This window comes from Hylobates moloch, unplaced genomic scaffold, assembly GCF_009828535.3.
Source record: "Hylobates moloch isolate HMO894 unplaced genomic scaffold, HMol_V3 SCAFFOLD_14, whole genome shotgun sequence".
Classification (NCBI taxonomy): Eukaryota; Metazoa; Chordata; class Mammalia; order Primates; family Hylobatidae; genus Hylobates; species Hylobates moloch.
Window position 1 is genome coordinate 82,820,186 of NW_026652289.1, and position 26,218 is coordinate 82,846,403.

At 41.4% G+C, this 26,218-nt stretch overlaps 1 protein-coding gene across 5 annotated transcripts in view; it reads right to left on the minus strand.

The window, feature by feature from the left end:
- TJP1 (tight junction protein 1) overlaps positions 1–26,218 on the minus strand; it is a 273,793-nt gene that overhangs the window by 245,109 nt on the left and 2,466 nt on the right. For all 5 annotated transcript variants that reach the window (XM_032175878.1, XM_032175875.1, XM_032175877.2 and 2 more), the window contains exon 2: positions 15,516–15,648. In XM_032175878.1, coding sequence (XP_032031769.1) covers positions 15,516–15,648 — 133 coding nt within the window. The remainder of the gene's footprint in view (positions 1–15,515; positions 15,649–26,218) is intronic.

The following is a 26,218-nucleotide window of genomic DNA, read 5'->3' on the forward strand; positions in this document are numbered from 1 at the left end:
GCCTGATCTTGGTCATCCCAGACTCCAGAACCGTGAGAAATAAACTTCTGTTGTTTATAATCCCCCGACCCCCCAGTTTATGATATTATGTTATAGCAGGCAAAAAGCATTAAGACACCATACATTTGAATAACAAACTCTGGAAATAGAGCCACTGTCAAGCCTATTAGTGACTCTCATTGTGAGACTTCCAGAATAAGCAGGCCGCAAGATATTCTGGGGGAAGACTGGGTGGGGCTTATGACAGCCTCCAAGTCAGGTTCGGAGGAATGGGCCTTCCTATAACCTACAAAGTCATGACTAAAGAGAGCTTAACTATAGCATTCATTTCTCCACCTGCCATAGGAAAGAAAAGAGTAAATAACGGAGGAGACAAAGTGATTCCTTTCCTCTTGGTTTATAAAGCCTGCCCAGAGCCAGGACACAGAGAGTGTGCCCATGTCACAGGTGGCCCACCCCTTCTGCACCAGGTACACACAGTCAGGCCTCACGAAACATTAGCTACTACAAAATGTAGGACTTACCCAAAAAAGAACATGTATAGAGACAGAAAACAACATATTCTGAAATGTCCATTTTTCATTCTAATGCTCAGCAGTCATATAATAACCAGATGAGCTAAGCTGCTTTCATTTAGACTGTTGGGAACAGAATGGTATCTGTTTCAAGACAAATACAACCAATTTTCTATCTATACTTGAAATTACATGTGTGTGCATACAGAGAGATTTGCTATGTTATTTATATGTTCCTCAGGGAAGATTTACTGTTCCATAACAAACGTGGTGATCAAATGATTCTATTCACTGACTGAAAAGTAATGAAATCATCTAAGATCATCTCTGAAAAGCTGAAGCAGATCCATATTAGATATAAAAGAATGACTTCCATAAATCTACTCATTCCACACACATGAAAACATTCTATCTTTATATTTCTTTATTTTTCAACCTCCTCTGGCCTGCTTGCCACCCCACTGCCCTTGGCCCATGTCACCAATCACATCCAAGTGACACCCATCCTCACCCCTGCCCCGATGACCACCATAACCACAGCACCCAGAGATGAGTCCACTGCACTGTGCCACTTTCATAGATGGGTGAGGAAGAGAGCTGTAACTGTCAGAAATACATGAAAACTGTCAAAAAAAAAAAACCATGCCATCAGCTCTGGAGATTTTGAAGCACTGATGGCTCTCTGTTCTGTGAATGTATTTAAAAAATTACATTACCCCTCCTTTCAAGGTTAGCAAAAATAAAAGATGAACTCTACTTTCACCTCTGCAAATGACCTCCTATGACCGCAGGCAGGCCCACGCTGCCTTTGCCTTCCCCACCTGCTTGAGACCACACATGTCTCTGTGGACCACACCTCCCTTCCAGAAACTCCCCTGTTCTGCTTCTTCAGCCTCTATCCAGGAGTTTCCTTTGCTGGCCCCTCACCTTCTGAATGCCTATATGCACTGGTGAAGTTCCCTGGCCCTGCCTTAGCCCTCTCTCTGTTCACAAAACCATCCTAGCAGTAAAATCCTTTTTCCCAAATAAAATGGTTTGTGCTCCTCACCCTCCAGTAGAACAGATAAAAGCAGAGCTACTCTGGCTGGAAGGGGGCATGGAGGCTTGAGGCCACCCTCATGGGGCATCTCTACAGAGCTCTATGGTTGGGAACCACCAGCAGTTTCCTTCAACCAGCTGGTGTGAGCTCCATCTCCAGTCCCCACTCTGCTCCCTCAACACCTCCCCACTTTTTGCCCAACAAAGTCATATGTGTCCTTCCAGATCCAGTTTCCCAGCCACCTTCTTTGTGATTCTTTATGTACAAAGTAGCTTTGAGCACTTTGTTATCCCCCAAGGCACTCTGCACCGCCTCCACCATTGTACATGTATCACGTGTTTGTTTACATTTTTGCCAGCTCCACTAGATTGTGACCATTTTAAAGACAGACAAGATGATGACAATGGCGTGAGTGCGTGCCTGCGTGTATGTGTTTGCAAGTGATGGGACAGCGGAGTCTCAGATGAACCTAAAGTTAGGCTTAAACTGTTCTAGCTGTGAGGCTGATGCACTGGTCTGCATGAAGAGGCTGTGAGGAGGGAAGCGGCTGGAGAAATGGGGAGGAGAGGTGGCTGCGGTCTCCATGCCTGCCAACCAGAGCTGCATCTAAGCCCTAGAGAGAGAGGGTCAAGCAAAATCCAGGAACTGCTTTCATGAGAGACTTCACGAAACATTTGTTAAAGCAGAATACTGAACGCGTAATATTCTCTTCTTTGAAATAACATTTTCTCTATTCTTTTCATTAAGACCCAAATTTCTAAAAGGCCTGTATTTTCTTCTCAGTTCTGATGAATAAAATTCTGCCTAAAGTCAGAGTCAGTAAGCTCCCGAACTAGCAGTTGCTAATGAAAAGAAACTCTGAAGAGATGAGAGATGACGGCACAGGTCCACTGGAATGGAGACAAAATACTGAGCTGCAAAACCGATCCAGAAAGCCCACTAGGTGGAGATGAAGGCCAGTACCGCTCACAAGAATGGAGTCTTTGCAGCCTTTGTACTTACAACCATTTTTTAAAACAAGGCTGTCTGGAAGAGTCCTTTAGAAATATCTGAACATTCACAGTTTAATGAAGAAAGTATCCATTAAGGGCAAAAATCTCCTACCAATTAGGTGTCAATTGGTGAACTGCATTCAGACTGGCCTCTGGAACTCCCAAAGTTATAAAAATAGCTGGATTCCTTTTTCTGCAAAAGAGCCTCAAGTCTCTGACTCCTCTCTGTTTGGAAGATTAATAACGGTGATAATTCTGGAAGACTCTTTTACCATACAGCGGTGCATACCTCCACAGAGAGCTGGGAGCGGGCCACAGCACACTCTGATGTCCCGTGCAGTTCGCTGACACCCAGGTTAGCAACACAGGCGGGTCGCTCAGTGAACTGGGGCTGGCAAGGACAGGCCCAGGGGGACCTGCCAGGGAGGGGACTTGTTCATGAGCACCTATAAGAACCAACTCCCAAGTCATTTTTCTTTTCTTCCTTTTCTTTTAAGTGAATACTCTCTGTATTTTGGTTAATCAACAATCTTTAGCACCCATTATGGACAAAACAATACGCTGCATACATACCAAGGATACGAGAAGGAACAAACTACCCTGGCCAGTGCTCTGATGGAGCGCACTTTCTCCTGGAGACAGATGAAAGAATAAATAAAATAACTGCAAGCTGTGATAAGACACTGGTGAAACCAAGACCACCAGCCCACCAAGTAACGCCAGAAGATCGCCGCGAGGGATTTTACACGTGTAAGAGAGAAAGCGGGTGGGCATCCTCTTTTGACATAAAAGATGATGGAGAAGGTCTTTTTTAAAACATGCATTTACAGTCAAATCCATGAATTTAGCTAATCCTTCTTTCCCTAAGTGTACAATTAGGGAAAACCTAATGACCACAAGTTAGAGTTTTGGCTTCTTTTACTATTTATTAAAAACATGGCCAGGCGTGGTGGCTCACGCCTGTAATCCCAGCACTTTGGGAGGCCAAGGTGGGCAGATCATGAGGTCAGGAGTTTGAGACCAGCCTGGCCAACATGGTGAAACCCCGTCTCTACTAAAAATACAAAAATTAGCTGGGCATGGTGATGTGCGCCTGTAATCTCAGCTACTCAGGAGGCTGAGGCAGGAGAATTGCTGGAACCCAGCAGGCAGAGGTTGCAGTGAGCCGAGATTGTGCCATTGCACTCTAGCCCAGGCTGACAACAGCGAGACTCCATCTCAAAAAAAAACAACAAAAAAAAAGGCAATATTTTCAGGCCAAGCATGGTGGCTTATGCCTGTAATCCTAGCACTTTGGGAGGCCAAGGCAGGCAGATCATCTGAGGTCAGGAGTTGGAGACCAGCCTGGCCAAAATAGTGAAACCCATCTCTACTAAAAATACAAAAATTAGCTGGGCATGGTGGTGTGCATCTGTAGTCCTAGCTACTCAGGAGGCTGAGGGAGGAGAATTGCTTGAACCCAGCAGGCAGAGGTTGCAGTGAGCCAAGATTGTGCCACTGCACTCCAGCCTAGGTGACAAAGCGAGACTCCATCTATAAAAAAAAGAAAAACACACAAAACTAAATAAGACTAAACAAAAATTTTCTATCTGTTAAGGTACTTAAAGGAAACATTTTGTATATAAAAATTAAAAATCATGAGAAAACAGGTACTTGACTTTTTATTTTTTTGTTCTTATTTTATTTATTTATTTTTGAGACACAGTCTTGCTCAGTCGCCTAGGCTGAAGTGCAGTGGCGTGATCTTGGCTCACTGCAAGCTCCACCTCCTGGGTTCATGCCACTCTCCTGCCTCAGCCTCCTGATTAGCTGGGATTACAGGAGCCCACCACCATGCCCAGCTAATTTTTTTTGTATTTTTAGTAGAGACGGGGTTTCACCATGTTAGCCAGCGTGGTCTCGATCTCCTGACCTCATGATCCACCCGCCTTGGCCTCCCAAAGTGCTGGGATTACAGGCGTGAGCCACTGTGCCCGGCCTTGACTTTTTAGTTTCACAGTTTTGACCTAGTGAATACTGTGACCAGCTTTTGTTGGGCGGGGGGGACCCAAGGAATTTATGACCCTATGTTTATAAATATAGATACCTGAATTGGAATTATACCAACACTGGCAACATCTTATTGACAAAATATTTTAATTTCATAAAGCCAGTATAATCCCTTGTTCAATTTTCTCTAAAGTACATGAAACAGCTAATTTTTTCCTTCTTCAAATGATCTTTTCCTGCAATTATTTTCACTGAGATAAGGCTTTTCTAGGTACATTTTAAATTGATCAGATTTTACCTACTTCAAATATTTACCAATTATAGCTTCAGTCATTATGAATTCTCTCTACTGGCTACTGCTTTTTGTTTATTTTATGAAGTCCAATATCCTGGATCAAAGTCTGAAGATTTTAAATCTGGCATGAATATTTCATTCTTTTGTTGATCTGAATTCAGAAACAAATTTTACTGTATTAAATATCAGCAAATGTCAATTTTAATTTTACTTCTGTCAGCTTTTCAACTGTATGAAGTTTGACTATGCCACTTAACCCAGTGTCCGTCTTGTTTTATGTTGACTATTTCTACCAGGAATTGTCATTATGAAATATTCTACAGGACTGGTCTACTTTAATAAAAATCCAACCCTCCCACATACTCGTACACTTCTTGTGATCACTTGGGATCTCATACTAACCTTCCTCACTGGTGAGTAATTCCCCTCTGGTGTTTCAAGTACATGGTCACGGAGACAAGGGCCAGGTCAAAATGTCCCCAAGACCAAAAGGTCTAGGCCCTAACACTGGAGCCAAATGTTCAGTGCACGTGTAGACAATGTGTGTAGCACAAGTTATGTGCCTAAGTAGGAATTATGTTAGCTAGGAGAATCTGGAAAAAGTAAGAACTTTTATTCTAAGAATCACCAGCTGATATTCTTTTCACTAATTTCCAAAGAGAAATACACAGCCAAGTCAGTTGGTGAGATTTCAACAAGTACTTATTGAGAAGCTGAAACTGCCCTACAAACTTCATTACTTCAAACCATTCCATTTGAGATAAGAGCTCCTCTACTCTCCGTCACAAAAACCTCACTTGCCAAGAATTCTCCCGAAGCCACATGGAGGCCCATGGCAGCACGAAACCCAATGCCCAGGATACTGGGCACTGGTGGGCAGAGGAGGATCAGTGTGCTTGGGAGACTGCTTACACTGAGCCAAGAGTAAGTTTGACAGCAACAAATGAAGGGATGAGGACAGTGAAAGCTAGGTTTCTCACTACCGGAACACAGAAAGGGAGGAAAGCTAGAAAGAACTATGAGGCAAGGAACTGAAATTGGCGTACCAGTGAGAACTTAAGGCTATTAAACACACACACACGCACACACAGGACACAGGTTACAGATGATAATGTATATGTGCTTGCATGTTCATTTATATTCACTGTATCTTTTCTGCTGTCTGCTGAGAGGGCCTAGAAGAAATGTACAGTACATCAAAGAAATAAGCACACTGAACCCTCTACATCATGGCTTCTAAATACTCCATCAAAGGGAATTAGAGCCTCCTTGAAGAAAACGCTTATTCCAGGACTAAGGCAACAAAAATATAAACTAAACCTGGAACACAATATGCAGAAAACAAGTAAGTGTTCAAAGATTGAAAGGGACACGTCACAACATCAGGGGAACCAGGCTGAAGGAGCTCCCACTGTCTAGATCACAGGACTCCATGAGTTGACACTGTTATAAAGAAATGAATGACAATGCAAATTAATAGACAAGGGAAAGCTTTTTTCTACAGTGGAATGCCAACTAGTAAATGTAGAATGAATGAAAGGAATATAAAATCACTATTTGGCAATCAGCATAGACATGGCTGATTTGGGCAGGAGTCATTCATGAAGGCCAGGGCTAGTGGATGAAAGTCTGATGAAAGACACTGGTGTAATCTTGAAACATCTCACCACAAAATACTAATGAATTACCAGGAGGACTACATGGTGAATTAAGTGTGAGAGAATCCGGCAGACGCAACATGCCCAGGCCAACAAGGTTAATCTCATGGCATGTGCCCTGATGCGAGGCTCTGAGAAGCACAGCATCATTTCTGTGGTATTTCTTCCAAGGATGCATGGCCTGAATCCACTCATGAAGAAACACTCGATGGACCCAGGCTGAAGATTCTTTAAATTTGTCAAGGCCATGAAGGACAGGGAAAGGCTGATTTCTGTTTCCATTTTCAGTGCCCCTCTCGTGGCCTAGCTGCCAGCAAGGCCATTTATTCACTTAATCATATCTATTCATTCATTTGACAAATATTTATACTGAGCTGGACCAAACCCTTAACATTATACCAGGTATTATGAAGCAATCTAATTTTATGGCACATAAGCTGTCACAAATTGGGGAAGCAATATGAACACACAAATTCTAACATAAGGGATCCTGTAAGGTTGCACAGTAAAACAAAGACTTCCTGAATGAGGGATAATTTGGGGAACAATTTGTCCTAGATAGACAAATTTTCATAAGTCTAACTAAAAATGCTACTTCAGGCACTAAATCTTTTTGTATTTTAACCATTTGGCTGCGTTTTTTTGTTGTTCTAAAATATATTACTCACTTTCCTACCTTCTTAAACTGAACACAATGTGGTCATTATTTTATGCAAATTTTAGTTGTATAAATCTAAATCGTGCAACATAAAACATTAATAAAGTCTCACTTCATGAACACACCTGAAATTATGCAAATGTCCCAAATTAAAACTAAGCACCTAGAATTACATAATTTTAAACTGGCAGGCTGAGTGAATTAACCTGTGTGTCTACTACTGGTCCATGGCAAACCAATTTATCTGAAAACAGAAATAAGCCACCATACTTGTAGCTTATTGAGAGTCCTATGGGAAAAATAGTCTCAGAATCATAGGAATTTTGAATTATGCAGACACCTCAAATACATCTCTCTCAAAATGCCATGACAGCAATTATAATTTAACCTATTTATGAGTTGGCTTCTACTGTGGCATTTTCTGGTCTGTAGTGTGAGTTAAAGACTTGCTGGGAGGTGCTGGCGGAGCAGACCCTGCTAGTTACCTACAAAGTACCTGTTTCCTTCTTCTTCCTTACTAGCAGAATCCATTTTCATCCCTAGGAGCCTGTGCCACCAAAACTCCCCATTTTCCACCCTCCCTTAGAACAGGAAATGGCAATGTGATGCAATTCTTGCCAAGGAGATATAGAGAGATGTTCCTGGGGAGGGCATCTCCCCTGAAACAAAAGGGCAAAGCTTCACTAGGAGAAAGTTTTCTGACCCTTCACTCTGCCCCATTATTTTTGCTGGAAATACAGGAAGTGAGGGCAGCGTCACAGCAGCCACCTAGAAACTGGACGAATGAGGGCTGAGGCCTATAAAACGAGGGCAGCCTGGAACAGTGGGGAAGGCTGGTCTCTGGGAACATCACAGCTCAGCTGTGCCAACCCTGGGCTGCCTGCCCCCACACTCCTTGCTACAAGAGAAAAATGCTCCTGTTACTTTAAATGACAATCATTTGGGCGGGCGCGGTGGCTTACACCTGTAATCCCAGCACTTTGGGAGGCCGAGGTGGGCGGATCACGAGGTCAAGAGATCAAGACCATCCTGGCCAACATGGTAAAACCCCGTCTCTACTAAGAAGAAAAGAATTAGCTGGGCATGGTGGTGCCCGCTTGTAGTCCCAGTCACTCCTGCTGACGCGGGAGAAGTGCTTGAACCCAGGAGGCGGAGGCTGCAGTGAGCCGAGATCGTGCCATCACACTCCAGCCTGGCAACAGAGCAACATTCCATCACAAAAAAAAAAAAAAAAAGACAATCGTTCAATCAACCAAAGGCACTGAGTGATATTTGAGGATTATTTATTCGCTCCTGTCCGAAACAGTCTTACTTTATTAATACCATGTCTTTTATCTTTTATATTCTTATAGCCATTATTTATGGATTCTCAGACTCTTCCTTTGGTCAAAGAACCCAGCTAAGAAAATCAATACATGACATTCACCAGGCCAGAGCCTGGTCCAGCATAAGGTCCAGTGAGACAGAAATGAGAAGTAGGAAAGAGAACTTTAGGGGAAGTTATCTATGCTTGAAAGAGAGCCACAGAAAGAGACACTGCCCCCTGCCTTTATCTCTGTGGACGTGAGGCCTGAACTGCTGCCCACGGCATGGCACAAGCCTACCGAGGAAGTCTACGCAGAGGAGGGGAGATGCAAAGTATCCTAGGAAAATGGAACCAGACCCACAGGATTCAATTAGCCCTAAAGAACATCCTACTGCAGAACTTCTAGTATATAACTTAATATCTTTATTATTTAGACCAGTTTGAGTCAGTGTTCTGTTATTTGCAAACAGGAACATTTCAATGACCTCAAAACATGAAAGACCCAGCCCACTGTAAGAAAAGAAGAAGGCTCAATCACCTCTACCGCCACATCTACTATTAATAACACCTCCACCACCACCTCCACCTCTTCCACCTCCACCACCACCACCCCCTCCACCACCTCTACCATCACAACCTACTCCTTCACCACCACCTCCACCACTTCTACCCTCATAAACGCCCACCACCATCACCTCCACCACCACCACTTCCACGTCCACCACCTCTACCACCACAACCTACTCCTTCACCACCACCTCTACCACTTCCACCTCTACAACCACCACCTCCACCACCTCCACCACTACCTCCACCACCTCTACCACCACAACCTACTCCTTCACCACCACCTCCACCACTTCCACCTCTACAACCACCACCTCCACCTTCACCACCTCCACTACTACCTTCACCACCACCACCTCCATCACCCCACCACCTCCACTTTCACCACCATTACCTCTACCACCACCACCTCCACCACTACCTCTACCACCTCCACCACAACCACCTCCACTACTTCCACCTCCACCACCTCTACAACCACCACCTCCACCTCCACCTTCATCACCACTACCTCCACCACCACCACCTCCTGTACCATCACTTCCTGTGCCACCACCTCCACCTCCATTACCATTACCACCACCTCTACCTCCACCACCATAACCACCACTTCTACCACCATAAGCACACCATCATCACCACCACCTCCTCTTCCACCACCATCTCCACCTCCACCATGACCTCCACCTCCACCACTACCACTACTTCTACCACCATAACCACTCAATCATCACCGTGTGCCCAGAGCAGAGGAGCCCATGATGCTCCCTGCAGTTTCTTCCAGGCTCTCATACTGGTGATGGGAGAACAGGTGATAAGAGTGGGAGTGAGAACGGGGAAAGGGGCCAGTCCCTCCCACAGAGCCCAGAAGTGGTGTCCATGTCCCTCCATGGACTCTCTTTCTACCGTGTTCTCACCATTTCATGCCCAGCTCCTCTCTCACCAGCCAGGCGCCCAAGGTGGAAAAAAACTTAGGATGTGTTCAAAGTCAAAAGGCAGTTTTGTGTCAAAACAGGTCCCTGAGGCCTCTCAGGGTCCCACCAGTCTCATAGTAGGAAGTCTTGAGGTTACATTCTGTAACCCCATATCCTCATCTGTAAAATGAGGCTGATGGTAATAACTGTATTTATTTGACAAAGTTGTTATGAGGAGGAACTAGCTAATGTAATTAAAGTGCCTAGAACGGTGCATGGCATTTAGTGAGTGCCACACATAGAATCATTTGTTAAATAAGTTAAATTGATCAATTACATGCATCAATTACATCAATTACACAAGGGGTTGAGGGACGAGGAGAAATTTTTCATCATCGATATCTTCACAGGGTTACAGATATTTCCTGTTAGTCTGCATGGATACTCTTTTTTTCTTTTCCTTTTTTTTTTGAGATGGAGTCTTGCTCTGTCACCCACACTGGAGTGCAATGGCATGATCTTGGCTCACTGCAACCTCTGCCTCCTGGGTTCAAGTGATTCTCCTGCCTCAGCCTCCCGAGTAGCTGGGATTATAGGTGCCCGCTACCATGCCCAGCTAATTTTTGGATTTTTAGTAGAGATGGGGTTTTACCAGGTTGACCAGGCTGGTCTCGAACTCCTGACCTCAGGTGATCCACCCGCCTCAGCCTCCCAAAGTGCTGGGATTACAGGCATGAGCCACCGTGCCTGGCCAGATACTTTTTTTTATCAGGAGAAAGAAGTGTCTTTTCAAATGGAAAAAAATCACTGATATTAACAAAACAAACAATTATTCAAGGAGCAGTGACATGTGATTTATTAACCCAAAAATGTACTCAAATGTAACATTCCAAATAATATCTTCTCACATATTTCCCCCTCTAATGACAAAAACTCCTCTAAAGTTTTTGAAACATGTATCCCTTTTGCCTAATGATTATCAGTGATGACCGAATCCCCTGTCACTCAAGGTTAAGGGAACATCACCATAAACTGTTAACTGGATCATTGTTTCTATTCACTGCACAAAACTTTTTGTAGTATTTTTCTGTTGGCAGAGAGATAAGCAGCAATCTAGATTTACACCCACAAAGCAGAAAATAAACTGCCTAAGTTTATGTTCTAGAATGCCTTCCTCCCAAACAGAATGAACTTCACCCAACTGGCTCCATTCCCCTATTTTGGGAAGGAGGTTTGATAAAAGAAGCTGCAAAATTTCAAGCAATTTGTTAAATTTTAAAATTATCATTTAAACTTCTTTGACTATACACTTAGAATCCAAGAGAAAGGAAGGGGCGGAAGTAAAAAATGTAACCTGATTTGCAACCTAAACAGGCAATAACACCAGAGTGAAATGGAACAGCTAAGAATGTAAACATCATTCACTAAATCTAAAGACAAAAGGTCACTTTTCTTTTTCATATAGATTGTTATATGTCTGTCACCCCAAGGGGGAAAACAAAGAACCTGCCCTCTGGTTTATGCACCATTTTACTCATTAAAACATTGAAGAAGGGCTCAGGTTTTCTAGGCAAAACACATACACAGAACAGAATTGTCGAGTCCAGGCTGAGCCTAAGAGAATTTTACCAAGCATCTCTGGGACACTGCCTCAAGGAACTAGGGAGACTGGATGGATTCCAGTCCCTGTCAGTAAACTAGGATGCCAATCAATTATCCTGCAGGGTTACAAAATGAACTAGAATGCCCATCCCATTTAATCCCCACAGAGAAAGCTGAAACAATCGCTTCTCCCCAGGAGTGAAATGGCATCATTCTGATGATGCCCAGGACCAAAGCCAACAGGCTCAGCTGGAACCTGAGGCCTCTCAGCCAGAAACTGGGACCAGGAAACTATAGCAAGTGGATCTCTTGCTCCACTTGCTATGTTTTTCTAAAAGCAATAAAAGTTGTATTTTTTCTTAGACAAATTTGGAAAAATTAAAAGTAAAACATAAAAATAAAAATATAAATATTATTCTGTTGGTTATACAAATTTGATATGTGTATATGCCAGGAGATTATTAACTAAGTCTAAGTTTTCCTATTTCAAGGTTCTCTATTTACTCTGGCAGTCATAGGGAGTCATACATTTAATCAGAATTTTTAAATAAATTTTTAAAATAGTGTGTAAAGTTTTCAGAGTTGTTTGAACTGTAAGAACATTTACAAAGTGGTATCTATGGTGGCTAAGGTACTTCCTAAAGGAAATAAAGATTTCTATTCCTATGTAATTAGAAGTCATTACAGATCCTTTACCAAATACCTTCCCTTCAGACTTCCGTGGCTAAGGTTTTAAATTGGTTCTACATGATTATATTACAAAGTCAACTTCCTTAGAAAAACAATTCTGAACACCTTTCATCTTCTATGAAACCCTTTTCGAATCCATGTTTTTTTTCAAACGTGTAGCCCCCCTCTTCCTTCTTTCATAAAAGAAGACAGATTTTTTTTTTTTTTTTTTTTTTTGCGACAGAGTCTCTCTCTGTCATCCAGACTGGAGTGCAGTGGCACGATCTTGGCTCACTGCAACCGCCACCTCCCGAGTTTGAGTGATTCTCATGCCTCAGGCTCCCGAGTAGCTGTGATTACAGGCGCCTGCCACCACACTCAGCTAATTTTTGTCTTTTTAATAGAGATGGGGTTGCGCCATGTTGGCCAGGCTGGTCTCAAACTCCTGACCCCAGGTGATCCACCCACCTTGGCCTCCCAAAGTGCTGGGATTACAGACGTGAGCCACCATGCCTGGCCAAAAAAGACAGAATTTTTTAATTGTAGGGAAAAAAATGTTTTTAGCCCCATGCCAGAAATGCTATATGCCCCTACATATTTTGGATATTACAGTATTAATTGCCGTATCTTATGGTAGAAAGTGGGAGGAGCCAAGCTGTTAAGCTCTTCTTTTTATTTATTTTTTTATTGCTTGGAAAATCAGTTATTTGCTTTTCTAAAAATGAAACATGCTCATTGTAAAAATTTCTAACAATCTAAAAACATGCAGAGTAAGATACAGTAAATATAAATTGTTGCTCCACCACCCATGAACACAAAAACCTGAGTAAGGAAATGAACACAAGTTGCAAAAAACTCAAACGAATTGCAGAAATTAGACTTCATTAATACATTCCCATTGCTGAGGGATGAAATGTCAGCATACCAAAGTCCATGGCTTTTCAATGCACTCTTCAGAAGTAGAAAACCAAAATTTAAAACAACATCGTCCATGAAGCCAAGGGAACCATCACACCAGAACATACAGCTCCTCCCTGGAATAAGCCTTCTGTGAACCTCAACTTTTCCTCTCTTCTAACATCAATGTTAAAATGCCTTCCCTTCAGGGATACTAAGACATTTCACTTTTGAGATAGAGTCAAATAGAAAACCATCAAAAAGAAAGAAATTAATTCTGTACCTGGATAGCATTATTTTTTCCCTGCTTGGAGTGTGTACTAACTTCAATCAGATCAATTCTTTCACGAAATGAGGCAGAAAATAAACTCTCAATAATTTTAAAACATATTTATTATAATAAAAAGATGGCTCTGTCATTTCTATTTGTGGAAAACTGAAGGCAATCTTTTTCTCTGTAAAGCTTTTTGTCTGTTACATTCTAGAAACATTATAACCTCTCCCCCAACCAGAATGATTCTGTTTATGCAAATAAACATATTTTATGACATGTACAATTAATTAGTTATATGATTATGCTTCAGTAATGACAATGTTTTGCACAATAGAAAAAAAGCTGATAAAATTTAAATTTCCATTTTTATATTCCAACAAATAATTTAAATTTGTTTCTTGATGAATTCTATGTTTCACTTTCGAAAAGCAATTCACTTCATTTTGAAGTACATTTATATTTTCTTTAGTCACTTTAACTGTTAGTTCTACTCAGCAAGAATTTACTGTTTTTTTATTCTTTTTCTGTTCTTGGTTAAATGTCTTCCAGTAGGTCACATTTTACCTATTTATGTCTTGTGTCATAAAAGTATTCAAGAACATTTTAAAGTAAAATGCTTGAATAAAATTATTTTAGTAAACATGAAAAAATAAATGTAAAAATACATGTAAAATAAATGTAAACAAATTAAAATAAACATAAAAAAATAGAGTATTGGCTGGGCACGGTGGCTCACGCCTAAAATCCCAGCAATTTAGGAGGCTGAGGCAGGTGGATCACAAGGTCAGTAGTTTGAGACCAGCCTGGCCAAGATGGTGAAACCCTGTCTCTACTAAAAATACAAAAAGTTACCCAGGCATGGTGGCGGGCACCTGTAATCCCAGCTACTCAGGAGGCTGAGGCAGGAGAATTGCTTGAACCTGGAAGCAGAGGTTACAGTGAGCCGAGATCATGCCACTGCACTCTAGCCTGGGCAACAGAGCAAAACTCCATCTCAGAAAAAAAAAAAGAATAAATAATAGAGTATTCACATTTACTGAGCTTTTATTTTCAGTAGTTATAGATAACAGATGAAAAAGACAGAATTTAGTTTCATACTTTGATATCATTTTTTGAAACAATGGCCAATGGTACCTTTATCATTCAAAATTTTTCAAAACTCAAAGGACAGAAATGAACATATCAGGTCTACCAAATAACCTAAACATTCATTAATTTTCCATTGAACCTTATGATACATCAATTGAAATAAAACCTTTTTACAGCAAAGAAAATTCTAGTATTTGCTTTATGGTATTACAGTATCTTTTTTATTCAAGTGGGGCCTGAAAGTGCCAGTGTTCCTCCAAAAACATGCATGAATTTATCACATTTCCATATGAGAAATAAGAACCTGTCACTTGGCCTTGAAAAAAATATGACCATTAACGTAATCACTTAGAATAAAAAGAAAGTGTCAGGAGTTCAAGACCAGCCAGGGCAACATAGTGAGATCCCATCTCTACAAAACAGTAAAAAACTAGCCAGGCATAGTGGCACACGCCTATAGTCCCAACTACTTGGGAGGCTGATGTGGGAGGATCACATGAGCCCAGGTGTTCAAGGCTGCAGTGAGCCACGATTGCACCACTGCGCTCCAGTCAGGACAACAGAAGGAGACCCTGGCTCTTTAAAAAAAAAAAAAAAAAAAAAGAATAGAAAGAAAGCACTATCATTAACTGAATTGGGATCCATACTAATAATATCAGAGTAATTATGGTCTGGCACTACCAGGAAGCTGGGTGTTTGGGGTTAATCAGATACTTAAGTCTCTACTTATATTAACATGTGGATTTGTGATTTTATAAGATATTCACATTAATATTCTATCGAACTTAAATCAATTTTTCTTGTAGAGTTCAGGAAGCATTTCTCTATCTTCATATTTGGATCAGAATCATCATTATGAACCATTTTACAAATGTTATCATATCCATGCTAGTTAAGAAAACATTCTGGTTGGTAACCTGTGGGGTGAACCATTTCTAAAATTAAAAAATGCCTGCCACAAAATAAGTCTGTTGCATTTTTATGAAAATAATAAAATAAAAACTTTCATACTCTTTGAAAAAATGAGAAAAGCATTGATCAGTCCACTTACAGTGAGCTCACAGAAATCGATGCTATCAAGGCTTTTGCTTCTGTGTAATCTCCCTTTAATTCGTCTTAAAGAGGGTTTTCCTTGGCTGACACTAGAAGTAGCACCATTAGGATTTTCAGAGGATGGCGTTACCCTGCAAGAAAGAAAAAAATTCTTAAAAAGACAGGTCTACAGGTGAACACATTTCTCAAGTTTGAGGTAAGCATTTACTCAAGGGTAGCTTTGGAAATGTCACACTCCTTTTTCCAGCCAAAAAGCTAAGAACCACAGCAGAGCTACATTCTATCAGGTACCGTTTCTAAGTATTTCTTAGCTAGTTTAGACATCTTGACAGGATTCAAATAGTACAACATTAAGATTCATTAGGTTGTGGGTGGTGGCTCACACCTTGTAATCTCAGTACTTTGAGTGGCCAAGGCAGGAGGATCACTTGAGCCCAGGGGTTCGAGACCAGCCTGGGCAATACAGGGAGACCCTGCCTCTACATATACACACACAAATAAAAAAATTAGCCTGTCCCGGTGGTGCATGTCTGTGGTCCCAGCTGCTTGGAAGGCTGAGGTGGGAGGATTGCTTGAGCCTGGGAGGTCAAGGCTAAAGTGAGCCACCACTGCACTCCAGCCTGAGAGACAAGAGTAAGACCCTGTCTCATTTATAAGGTTTTTTTTTAAAAAAGATTCATTAAATATCAATTCTACAACTATTGAAGAAGCCATTAATATTACACTGAAGTTTCCTAGGTAACTTAGGGGCATCTGCTTCCTTCTGGGCAGTTACTCATTCAGCACTCAGTCTGGTGCCTGGCACACCCAGTACAAGTGAGCTATCATTGTGTCAATCACAGATACTGTTCAGCATGGTTTTGTTAAGCATGAAAATAACATAAATCTAAACATGATAGCCCACACTTAATTCAGCATAATTATGGAAACATGAAAACACAGACAACAAGAAGTAGCAAATAATCTAAGCCATCTATAAAGTGCACACTGGAATACATGTTCATACATATACATACAGACACAGTAAATATCATAAAATAGACTAGATATGGCTACAGTTTAGAATAAAAGTAATACATCCATAGAGTTAAAACATTTGAAGGGTATAAAAAGATATAAAAATGGAAAGCAAAAGCTGCCCTTTCCCCCTCATCTCAAACCCCTATCTCTTTTCCAAAATCAACCACTATTAACAGTTGCTTGCATTGTATAATCTCCCAAATGCTCATGCTTATATATAGATGTATTTATTTCCTTTTGAATTTTTTTTACCAAATTACGTGTATTGTCCTGCACCTTACATTTTTCACTTAATATATCTTAACGTTCTTCCCATAATAATCCATACAGAACTATTTCACTCTTTTTAATGGCTAAATGGTATCCCATAATATAGATGTAATATAATTTGTTCAACTACTCCCCTACTAATGGGCATTTAGTTTGTTTTCCTAAGTTTGTTATCAAACCATACAGCAATGAACATCCTTGGCAACATCTTTGGGTACAAATGCATTATTTAGTTAGGAAAGATTGCTCAAAGTAGAAAGGCAGAGTCAGAGATGGGAGTTTTCTAAATGCTGATAGGTAATACCTTTCCAAAAAGCTTTACAAATTTACACTTCCATCAACAGTATATGAGAATACCCATTTGGGGGAGTCCTTAAGTACAAGGGCAACTTTATCACTTTATTATTTTTATCACTCAACTTCTCCATGTCCTTCATTATATTTTTGTCTGTTGAACTGCTGATTCTGTATAAAGGACTATTGTAGAATTTCCCACCATGAACATGGATTTGTCAATTAATCTATGTCTTTTAGTTTTTGCTTTTTATATTTCAATTATTTTTTATTAGATGTCTTGACATTTATGACACATATCTTCTTAGGGATTTAATCTTTTATCATATAAAAAGACTATGCCAATTAAAGATTTTACCTTAAATGCTATTTTGTCTGATGATAATTTTCCCCATCTACATTTTTACATTAACCATTTCCTGATTTATCTTGTGTTTGCACTTTCAAGTGTTCGAAGTCTCGCTCTCTTTTCAGTTTTTTTTTTTTAAGCTGTACCTTTAACTCTGGATAAGTAGCATGTAGCTGGATTTTTTTCTTTCTTTACCCAATCTGAGGGTTAATGTCTTTTAAGAGAAACTTAATCCATTCAAATTTATTGTTTTTACTCATATGTTTAGATCTATTCCTGCCATCTTGTTTTGTGTTTAATGCTTTCTTCTTAAGTTTCTGCCTTATTAATATGATTGAGTTTACTTTGTCCTCAACCACCCTAAGACCTTTTTCCCTTTCCATTCAGTAGTTTGAAAGTTATACATCGTATTAGGGAAACTCTGACTCTAGTTAACTATATACACACATGTACATTAACATCTTTATATATGTATCCATCACACACATGTATATGTACACATACACACACACACAAACTCATATTTTCCTATCAACACCTAGCGCTCTCATCAGTATGCTCACCTCCTCCTAAACAACAAGTGGCATTAGCACGTCTTCATTCCCCCTCTTTCCCAGTAACTCCACATCCCTACAAAAAGCCCCAACTCCCCTTAGAAATAGCGTTCACGAAACTCGCTGCTAGCTGCCTCTAGGCAGCTAGCCCACCTCCCCAGCCACCCTCCTCCACAGGTCCAGGTGCCGCTCCCTCCCCCACCACACATCAGTGTCTCCTCCCACCTGCTTTGCTGCCTTCCTTTTGCACCAGCCCCTGAGTCTAGGTCTGGGCCAAGCACATTGCAAGTGGGACCGGTGGGGCAGCCCCTGGGCTCCCTGGGCAGGGGAGTTCTGAGGCTCCTGTTCTCCCATCCACCTGTCGGTCCTGGCCTAGTGCCAGGCTCTGAGTTCTGTGACCAAAGCCAGGTGGGTTCCCTTTCCTTCCCACCCCTGTGGCCACAGCTCTGGAGTGGGAGGGTTGGTTGCCCCTCACCTCAGAGCTCCCCCAAAGGCCAGTAAGGGATCCCCGGCCTCAGTCCCTACTGTGCTTTGGGATAGTGTGAGCTTCATTTTGTACACGTGTGACTTCGTCCAGTTACAAACCCAATAAACTCTGTAGAGTGGGGAAAAAAAAAAAAAAAAGAAATAGTGTTCAGGTTTCCTAGCTTCTTGCTCATACTTTTGATCTCTTTGCTCTTTTGTGATTCTTTAACTTACTTCTCCAGATTGCAAACTTGCTTTTCAGTTTTGTGAATTCAGCCATTCTCTTTTCTATGAATCAGTAAATTTTAAATTTCTAAAGTAGCTAGTTTTTTTTTTTGTTTTTTTTTTTGAGTCAGAGTCTCGCTGTGTCACCTAGGCTGGAGTGCAGCGGCACCATGTCGCCTCACTGCAAGCTCCGCCTCCCGGATTCACCCATTCTCCTGACTCAGCCTCCCACGTATCTGGGACTACAGGCGCTTGTCACCACACCTGACTAATTTTTTGTACTTTTAGTAGAGACAGGGTTTCACCATGTTAGCCAGGATGGTCTCCATCTCCTGACCTCATGATCTGCCCATCTCGGCCTTCCAAAATGCTGGGATTACAGTTGTGAGTCACCGCGCCTGGCCTGTATCTAGTATTTTTTTTAATTAATGCAATATTCTCAAGCATCTTTCCAAAAATAACCTTTTTTTCTTCTGAAAATCACCATCTAATGTTTTTCTATTTTCTCAGGGATTAGTTCTGTGTTTTAATTTGGTAATTCTCTGGGTACCAGCTTTCTTGAACTGTTCGTTGATTTTTAATGTCTACTTACATTTGTATTGGAAAACACCCATTTCCCCACTGCGACTACTGTGGCCTGCCTTCAGGAACTCTGGCAGAGAGTTGGGATACGCTGCCAGGTCTGTGAGGCAGCTTCTTTTGCAAGTCAGTAGCTACCTCTAGGACAGCCCTGCCTCTCTGACCCCAGTGCTCCAGACAACTGCAGCGTTTTTCTCTCAACAGATCTATCCCTACCTACTAGTTACATTTCAGAGAGTCCTCAAAAATACCCGTCCACTGATGACATTCTTTATTGTTTACTCAGACTATTATTAATTTTATTGTAGCTTTAAAAATTAATTTTCTTCTTTCATTGAATTTCTAAGGCATCTTCCTTTCAATTGTCCTCCCAAAGTAAAATTTTACTGATGCCACTTTCATGATTCTTAGGATAAAAAGAAACATTGTACAGCTTTGTTCTCTTCTCCACAGTGTAAACGCTTCCATGAAAACAATGAACTTTATTCAAAAGAGGACATACGGGAAAGAAAAATAGAGTTATAAAACTAAATACAAATCAACTTTTCATTTATCTCTCACTTTATTTTGATAGCGCTGGTAGGTGTGATCATATTTTAGAAAATTAATGCAAATATTTAATAAAAATAAATAAATCTGTCTAGTGTTCTTCATAAGTTTTTCTCTCATCTGACTTAGAAAGGCATCACTATTCTCCCTTTATGCCAAATCTAGAAGCCTAAAAGAGCCTGTAATAAAAATTTATATCTACCAAATTTTATAAATGGCAGATAGCCAAGAAATTTATCAAGGTAAACTCAATGTAATACTAAATCCAGTGACAAAGTAAAACAGAAAAATAAAATGACCATAAATATAACTAAAGAATAGATCCACTGCCCTCCCTACCAGGATCATAATAAAAACATGCCTGTAATATCAGCACTTTGGGAGGCCGAGACAGGAGGATCTCTTGAGCCCAGAAGTTTGACCAGCTTGGGCAACACAGAGAGATCCCATCTCTACAAACAATACAAAATATTCGCCAGGTGGGATGGCACATGCCTGTGGTCCTAACTACTCGGGACTCTGAGGTGGGAAGATCACTTAAGCCCAGGAGGTCGAGGTTGCAGCGAATGGTGATCACACCACTGCACTCCAGTCTGGGCAATGGAGTGAGACCATGTCTCAAAAACAACAAAAAAAACACGTAATAATCAGTAGCGCTAAACTGGTGTATACCAGGTGAAAATCAGCTCTGGACCTACCCTGCCCACAGACTCCACAGGAAGATGGTACCTTGTCTAAGAATTTAACCAGGCTTCTACAGAGTAACTTCAGTAACTTTAAAGCTTTGACCAGATCTTTGGGAAGCTGAGATAAACTGTTAAAAGGCATATGGCTCAATAATGACCCTCTCCCTTTGTTTGGTGTGGAATAAAGAAAAGAAAAAACATTGATCTAGATAATAATGTAGAATATTAACTCTGGTGTAAGCAGAAGTGCTCTTGTAGGAATAGGTGAATTTTAGATGTTGCTTCTCTTTTACTACTGTCTTTAAAAATATTTGTCTTAGGGAGGGGTATGTGTGTGTTTAATTTTTTTCTGGACACTCACAAGAACACAGTTGCGTATCTACAACTCAGATGAGAAGAGCTATACAAAGAGCCCACCAAGGACAGTTCCATTTGATGTGGAATACCAATTCTTTTAATCCCCTAGTACCACTCTTCCCCAGCCCCGATGGTGCAGATCTGAGCTGAGTAACTCAGACTTCGGGGATTATTCCCCACATATTTAGGGGAATGGCCCTTTATGACAGGGAAATAAAGCTGGGAACTGATGCAGGGAAATGAATATTTAGCTTACAATGAGGTTTTACTTTTCCTAATTCCTAATTCCATTTTATCCTCCCTAGAAGGAAGCTGGGGAGAAAATTTCTGCCTCTCTCCACCTGCTTTGTAACTTCCCTCATGAGAGTGTGCTTTACTTGTGGGCATGGCTGATATGCATCAAAGGCTGAAGCCCAGGGCCCACCCTCTCATTCCACTTCCTACCCCTACCAGATGAACACAGACCACAGGCCTGGCCCCTGGAGGCAGTTCCCCACTTGATCTGCCCATTTCCCTTCTCTTCACCTGACACTGCTAGAACAAGTCTGGTCTGCACTGCAGCCTCCAGCACCATAGCTCCCGAGGTAAGGGAGGAAGCATCTCCTCAGAGGCTTGCAGACCAGTGTGGCCTGCTCCAGCACAGCTTCCTAGACAGACCCTCATTTGGGTGATAGCCAGCACCTGCCCCAATATTATTAACAACCCAGAAAGCTGTTAACATTTAGTTCTTGTTCCTTAAATGTATCTTCCTGGTCAAGGACATGCAGGAGAAAGATATACACCAATCCAACTCCACCCATTATGTCACACCTACAAAGCTCTGTTGGGCTCTCTGTTGGCTACAGGCCACATGTGGACTGCTACATCTTTGACATGGGACTGGGTCCTTAGCAAAGTCATTTAAATCTGACAGAAATACAAATTTTCATTAGTCCAAAATACTTGCACCACAGTGCAGCACAACTTCTTGACATTCTGCAACCATCCCTCCCACACCCTTCCCTCTGCTGGAATGCTTTTCTACTCCCCATCCTTGAAAGCCCAACGTTCCCAGGGAGCCTTGGGTCTTCATTCCTTTTGTTTCCAACTCAGGAGCTTTGGCTACAAATATTTCTGACCATCCTAGGATAAACAACTCCCAAGCTCATCTACACCACCCATGTCTAATTTCCAGTGGAAAAGAACTCAATAATAACACAGAATTGGGCAAAAATAATCAAGATGGTAAAAACAAAGCAGTCACACAAGGACAAATCTATCAACAAAGTAACATCTAATAATCCTTCTACAAGATATTCGTTTTAAAATACCAGCAACTGACAGCCACAGCCAACTCAAGAGAATGCTAATGAATGACAGCAAAGCATCCTTCCTCCACTTGAGGGGAATTCCAAACAACAGTGTGAGCCAAGGAACTGTGAGACACTGCTAAGTACAGAAGGGCAGCTGGCTTTAAAAGGATGCTAAATCCTTCTGAAGGATACTTCAGGAAAAGCTAGTAAAATGCTAATTTTTGTTTATAAGCATTGGACTTCAGAAAGCTTAATAACTCATGTAATAGGTTAATAGTAAACAGTCATCTGATGAACTTAGAAAAAATAATGTGCACAACTGCCAATAATAAGGTCATTTAAAAAATTATGGGCTGGGCACAGTGGCTCACGCCTGTTATCCCAGCACTTTGGGAGGCCAAGGTGGGTGGATCACCTGAAGGTCAGGAGTTCGAGACCAGCCTGCCCAACATGGTGAAACCCCGTCTCTACTAAAAATATAAAAAAGTAGCCATTTGTGGTGGTGGGCACCTGTAATCCCAGCTACTTAGGAGGCTGAGGCAGAAGAATCACTTGCACCTGGGAGGGGGAGATTGCAGTAAGCTGAGATTGCGCCATTGCACGCCAGCCTGGGTGACAAGAGTGAAAGTTCGTCTCAAAAAAAGAAAAAATTATGAAAGGACTTGGGTATTGGAGCCCTTCACGTCCCAACAGGAGGACCTCAGTGATCCGTGAGTGGGCCAGGAGACCACCCTTGGCGAAACAACCTTCTATCAGGCAATTACCAGTCATTTTACTATCTGTTTTCAGTTATTCTCTCCTTCTAGACTGTCATCTCACTGATCAATTCTCTTCTAAACCTTGATCAATTATATGAGTCTGAGCAAGTCAATGACCTAATTTGTAAAACTAAGAAAATACAGCACCTACATCATAGGGGTGCTGTAAGTTAAATAATGACAGGATACTTGGAAAGCACTAATATAGCACTAATATAGAGTCCGGCAAGTAATAGCTCAATGAATAGCAATTCTTATTGTTTTTGGAATCTGATTATTAGATGACTACTTGAATGAATATACTGATAGTGCATGGCCTTAAATAATCACTGAATCAAATAACCGGGGAAATGTTTTTAGGGTATAAAGAAAATGAAATGACACCTTTTTCTCCCTAAGATCACTGTAAATACTTTTTTTTTTTTTTGAGACTGAGTCTCGCTCCGTCGCCAGGCTGGGGTGCAGTGGCGTGATCTCGGCTCACTGTAACCTCTATCACCTGGGTTCAAGCTATTCTTCTGCCTCAGCCTCCCGAGCAGCTGGGACTACAGGCATGCGCCACTGTGCCCAGCTAATTTTTGTATTTTTAATAGAGACAGGGTTTCATCATGTTGCCCAGGATGGTCTCGATCTCTTGACCTTGTGATCCGCCCGCCTCAGCCTTCCGAAGTGTTGGGATTACAGGTGTGGGCCACTGTGCCCAGCCCACTGTAAATACTCTTAAAGCACTTAGTGCAAAACTCAAGACTGCTGACAGCAATAAATTATGAAAATATTTTTCGCATTTTACATTAGAAAGGAGTAACTATTATTTGTGCCTCATACCTGCAGAACAGCAGCGTGAATGTCACCTTACTTAGAATATTACCATGTTTAGAAACAGAGTCTTTGCTGATGTAATCAAGTTAAAGATCTCCAGATGAGATCATCTTGGATCATCCAGGTGGGCCCTAAATCCAATGACAAGTGTCCTTATAAGAGACAGAGGAATAAGGAAGCAAGTCTCAAGGATGTCAGAGAGAACTGTTTTAGTTGCAGTGGAGATTCTAATATGGCCTGCAGAAGAATCCGTTTGCATATGTATACATCATATTATACAATGGAGCATTTATTTTATGAGTTCCTAGTTTATAATTTGAAACAAATTAAAAATTTTAGTCTCCTAAAAAAAAAAAAGAGACAGAGAAGACACAGAGACACAGAGAAGGTCATGTGAAGGCAGAAGCAGAGAATGGATTGATGCAGCCACAAAGAATGTTTGAAAGAGGCAAAGAAGGATCCTCCCCTAGAGCATTTGAGGGAGCGTGGCCCTGCCAACACCTTGATTTTGGACTTCAAGCCTCCATAACTGAGAAAATACATTTCTGTTGTTTTCAGCCACCAAGTTTATGTGATCTGTTACAGAAGCCTCTGAAAACACAAAGCCCCACTGCTTCTTTTCATCACTGGCAATTCCAGGAGGTCCCCCAAAGGAAGCCAGCAGGCTCTGCAAACTTATACCTACCTCAGGTAGAGGTAACCAGGCTTTGTTCTGGGTTCCTAAGTAATGATTCAGAACCAAACACTGCAAACACTCCTGCTTCCTAAATTTATTGAAGAAGGGGATGAGAAGAGGGTTCCTACAGGCTCCACTGATGTGGGTCTGACCGTCTGCTTTAGTTTCCACCTAAGTTGGTCTGCAAATATAATTCTCCTTACGAGATTTGCAGAGCCAATCAGAAAGAAGATATTGCACAAAGAAAAACTGACAGGTACAAATGCCCAAGCGAGATGGAAGTGTGGGAATAAGCCATGCAACCCTGCCCTTTACACTGGCAGAGCCTTTCCATATAGACTGCAATAAAGACAGAGAAACACAGATATATAAATATCTTCATATAAATCTTCACATATGCCTTGACCAGTTTTCATAATACATCCTCGCATGCATGTATTTATTTATCTATCTATTTATTTATTTTGAGACGGAGTCTTGCTCTGTCACCCAGGCTGGAGTGCAATTGTACAATCTCGGCTCACTGCAACCTCTGCCTCCTGGGTTCGAGTGATTCTCCTGCCTCAGCCTCTTGAGTAGCTGGAATTACAGGCACACACTACCACGCCTGGCTAATTTTTGTATCTTTAGTAGAGACAGGGTTTCACCATATTGGTCAGGCTGGTCTCGACCTCCTGACCTCAAGTGATCCACCCATCTTGGTCTCTCACAGTGCTGGGATTACAGGTATGAGCCACCACGTCCGGCCCTCACATTTGTAAATAGGCACAAGCTGGTGCATTCCAAGGTCTTACAAGCATTGTTGATGTCTGCTATTGGTTTCCACCCACCACTCTAGAGTCAGGACCTACATCCTACTATCTTCTAGACATATGATGGTACCTTATGTCTCCAATGCTCCATGTGCGGTTGCTATGAAACTAGCAAAATGAAACATTATCTAGAAAATAAATTCAAAGCATGTAAGAGAAAAATAAATCTGGCAGACAATGTTCTCCAACTTAAGAATACGAAGTATTCCACATCTCTGTTTAAAAGAGCCACTCACTCCAGAGTCTTCATAGAGCATACTCTTTCCTTTGGCACGCTGTAGAATTACACGAATGTTTACAAGTTAACAATGAGTGGAAATTATGAAATGATTATCTAAGATCATGGGAAAGCTCAACAAAAGCCCCTTGCCTTTTCCAGGCCACCTCTTAGTAAGACGGTTTTTAATCCCTGGCCCTAACTCACTGCCTGCCTCAAACATGAATGGCTTGGATATAAAAGTTACCTGGATTTTATTTCCTTGTGTCCTCTCTTCAGAAATTCTGTGTTTAGAGAATGTGTTTTCAGAAGCAGAACCCCAGTGATGGAAAAGAGTAAATCTAGTTTCCTAACTTTGTGACCAAATGCTGCTAATATTGATGTCTAATAATTCCTCAAATATTATTCCCACATCTTGATTTTTAAACTGGCCCGGGCGCAGTGGCTCACACCTGTAATCCCAGCACTTTGGAAGGCCAAGGTGGGTGGATCACCTAATGTCAGGAGTTCGAGACAAGCCTGACCAACATGGTAAAGCCCCATCTGTACTAAAAATACAAAATATTAGCCGGGTGTGGTGGCATGCGCCTGTAATCCCAGCTACTCAGGAGGCTGAGGCAGGAGAATCACTTGAACCCTGGAGGTGGAGGTTGCAGTGAGCCGAGATCTGCCATTGCACTCCAGGCTGGGCAAGAAGAGCAAAACTGTTTCAAAATAAATAAATAAATAAAAAATAAAAAAATTTAAACTAAACATTAAGAAAACAGATTTCCCTAACA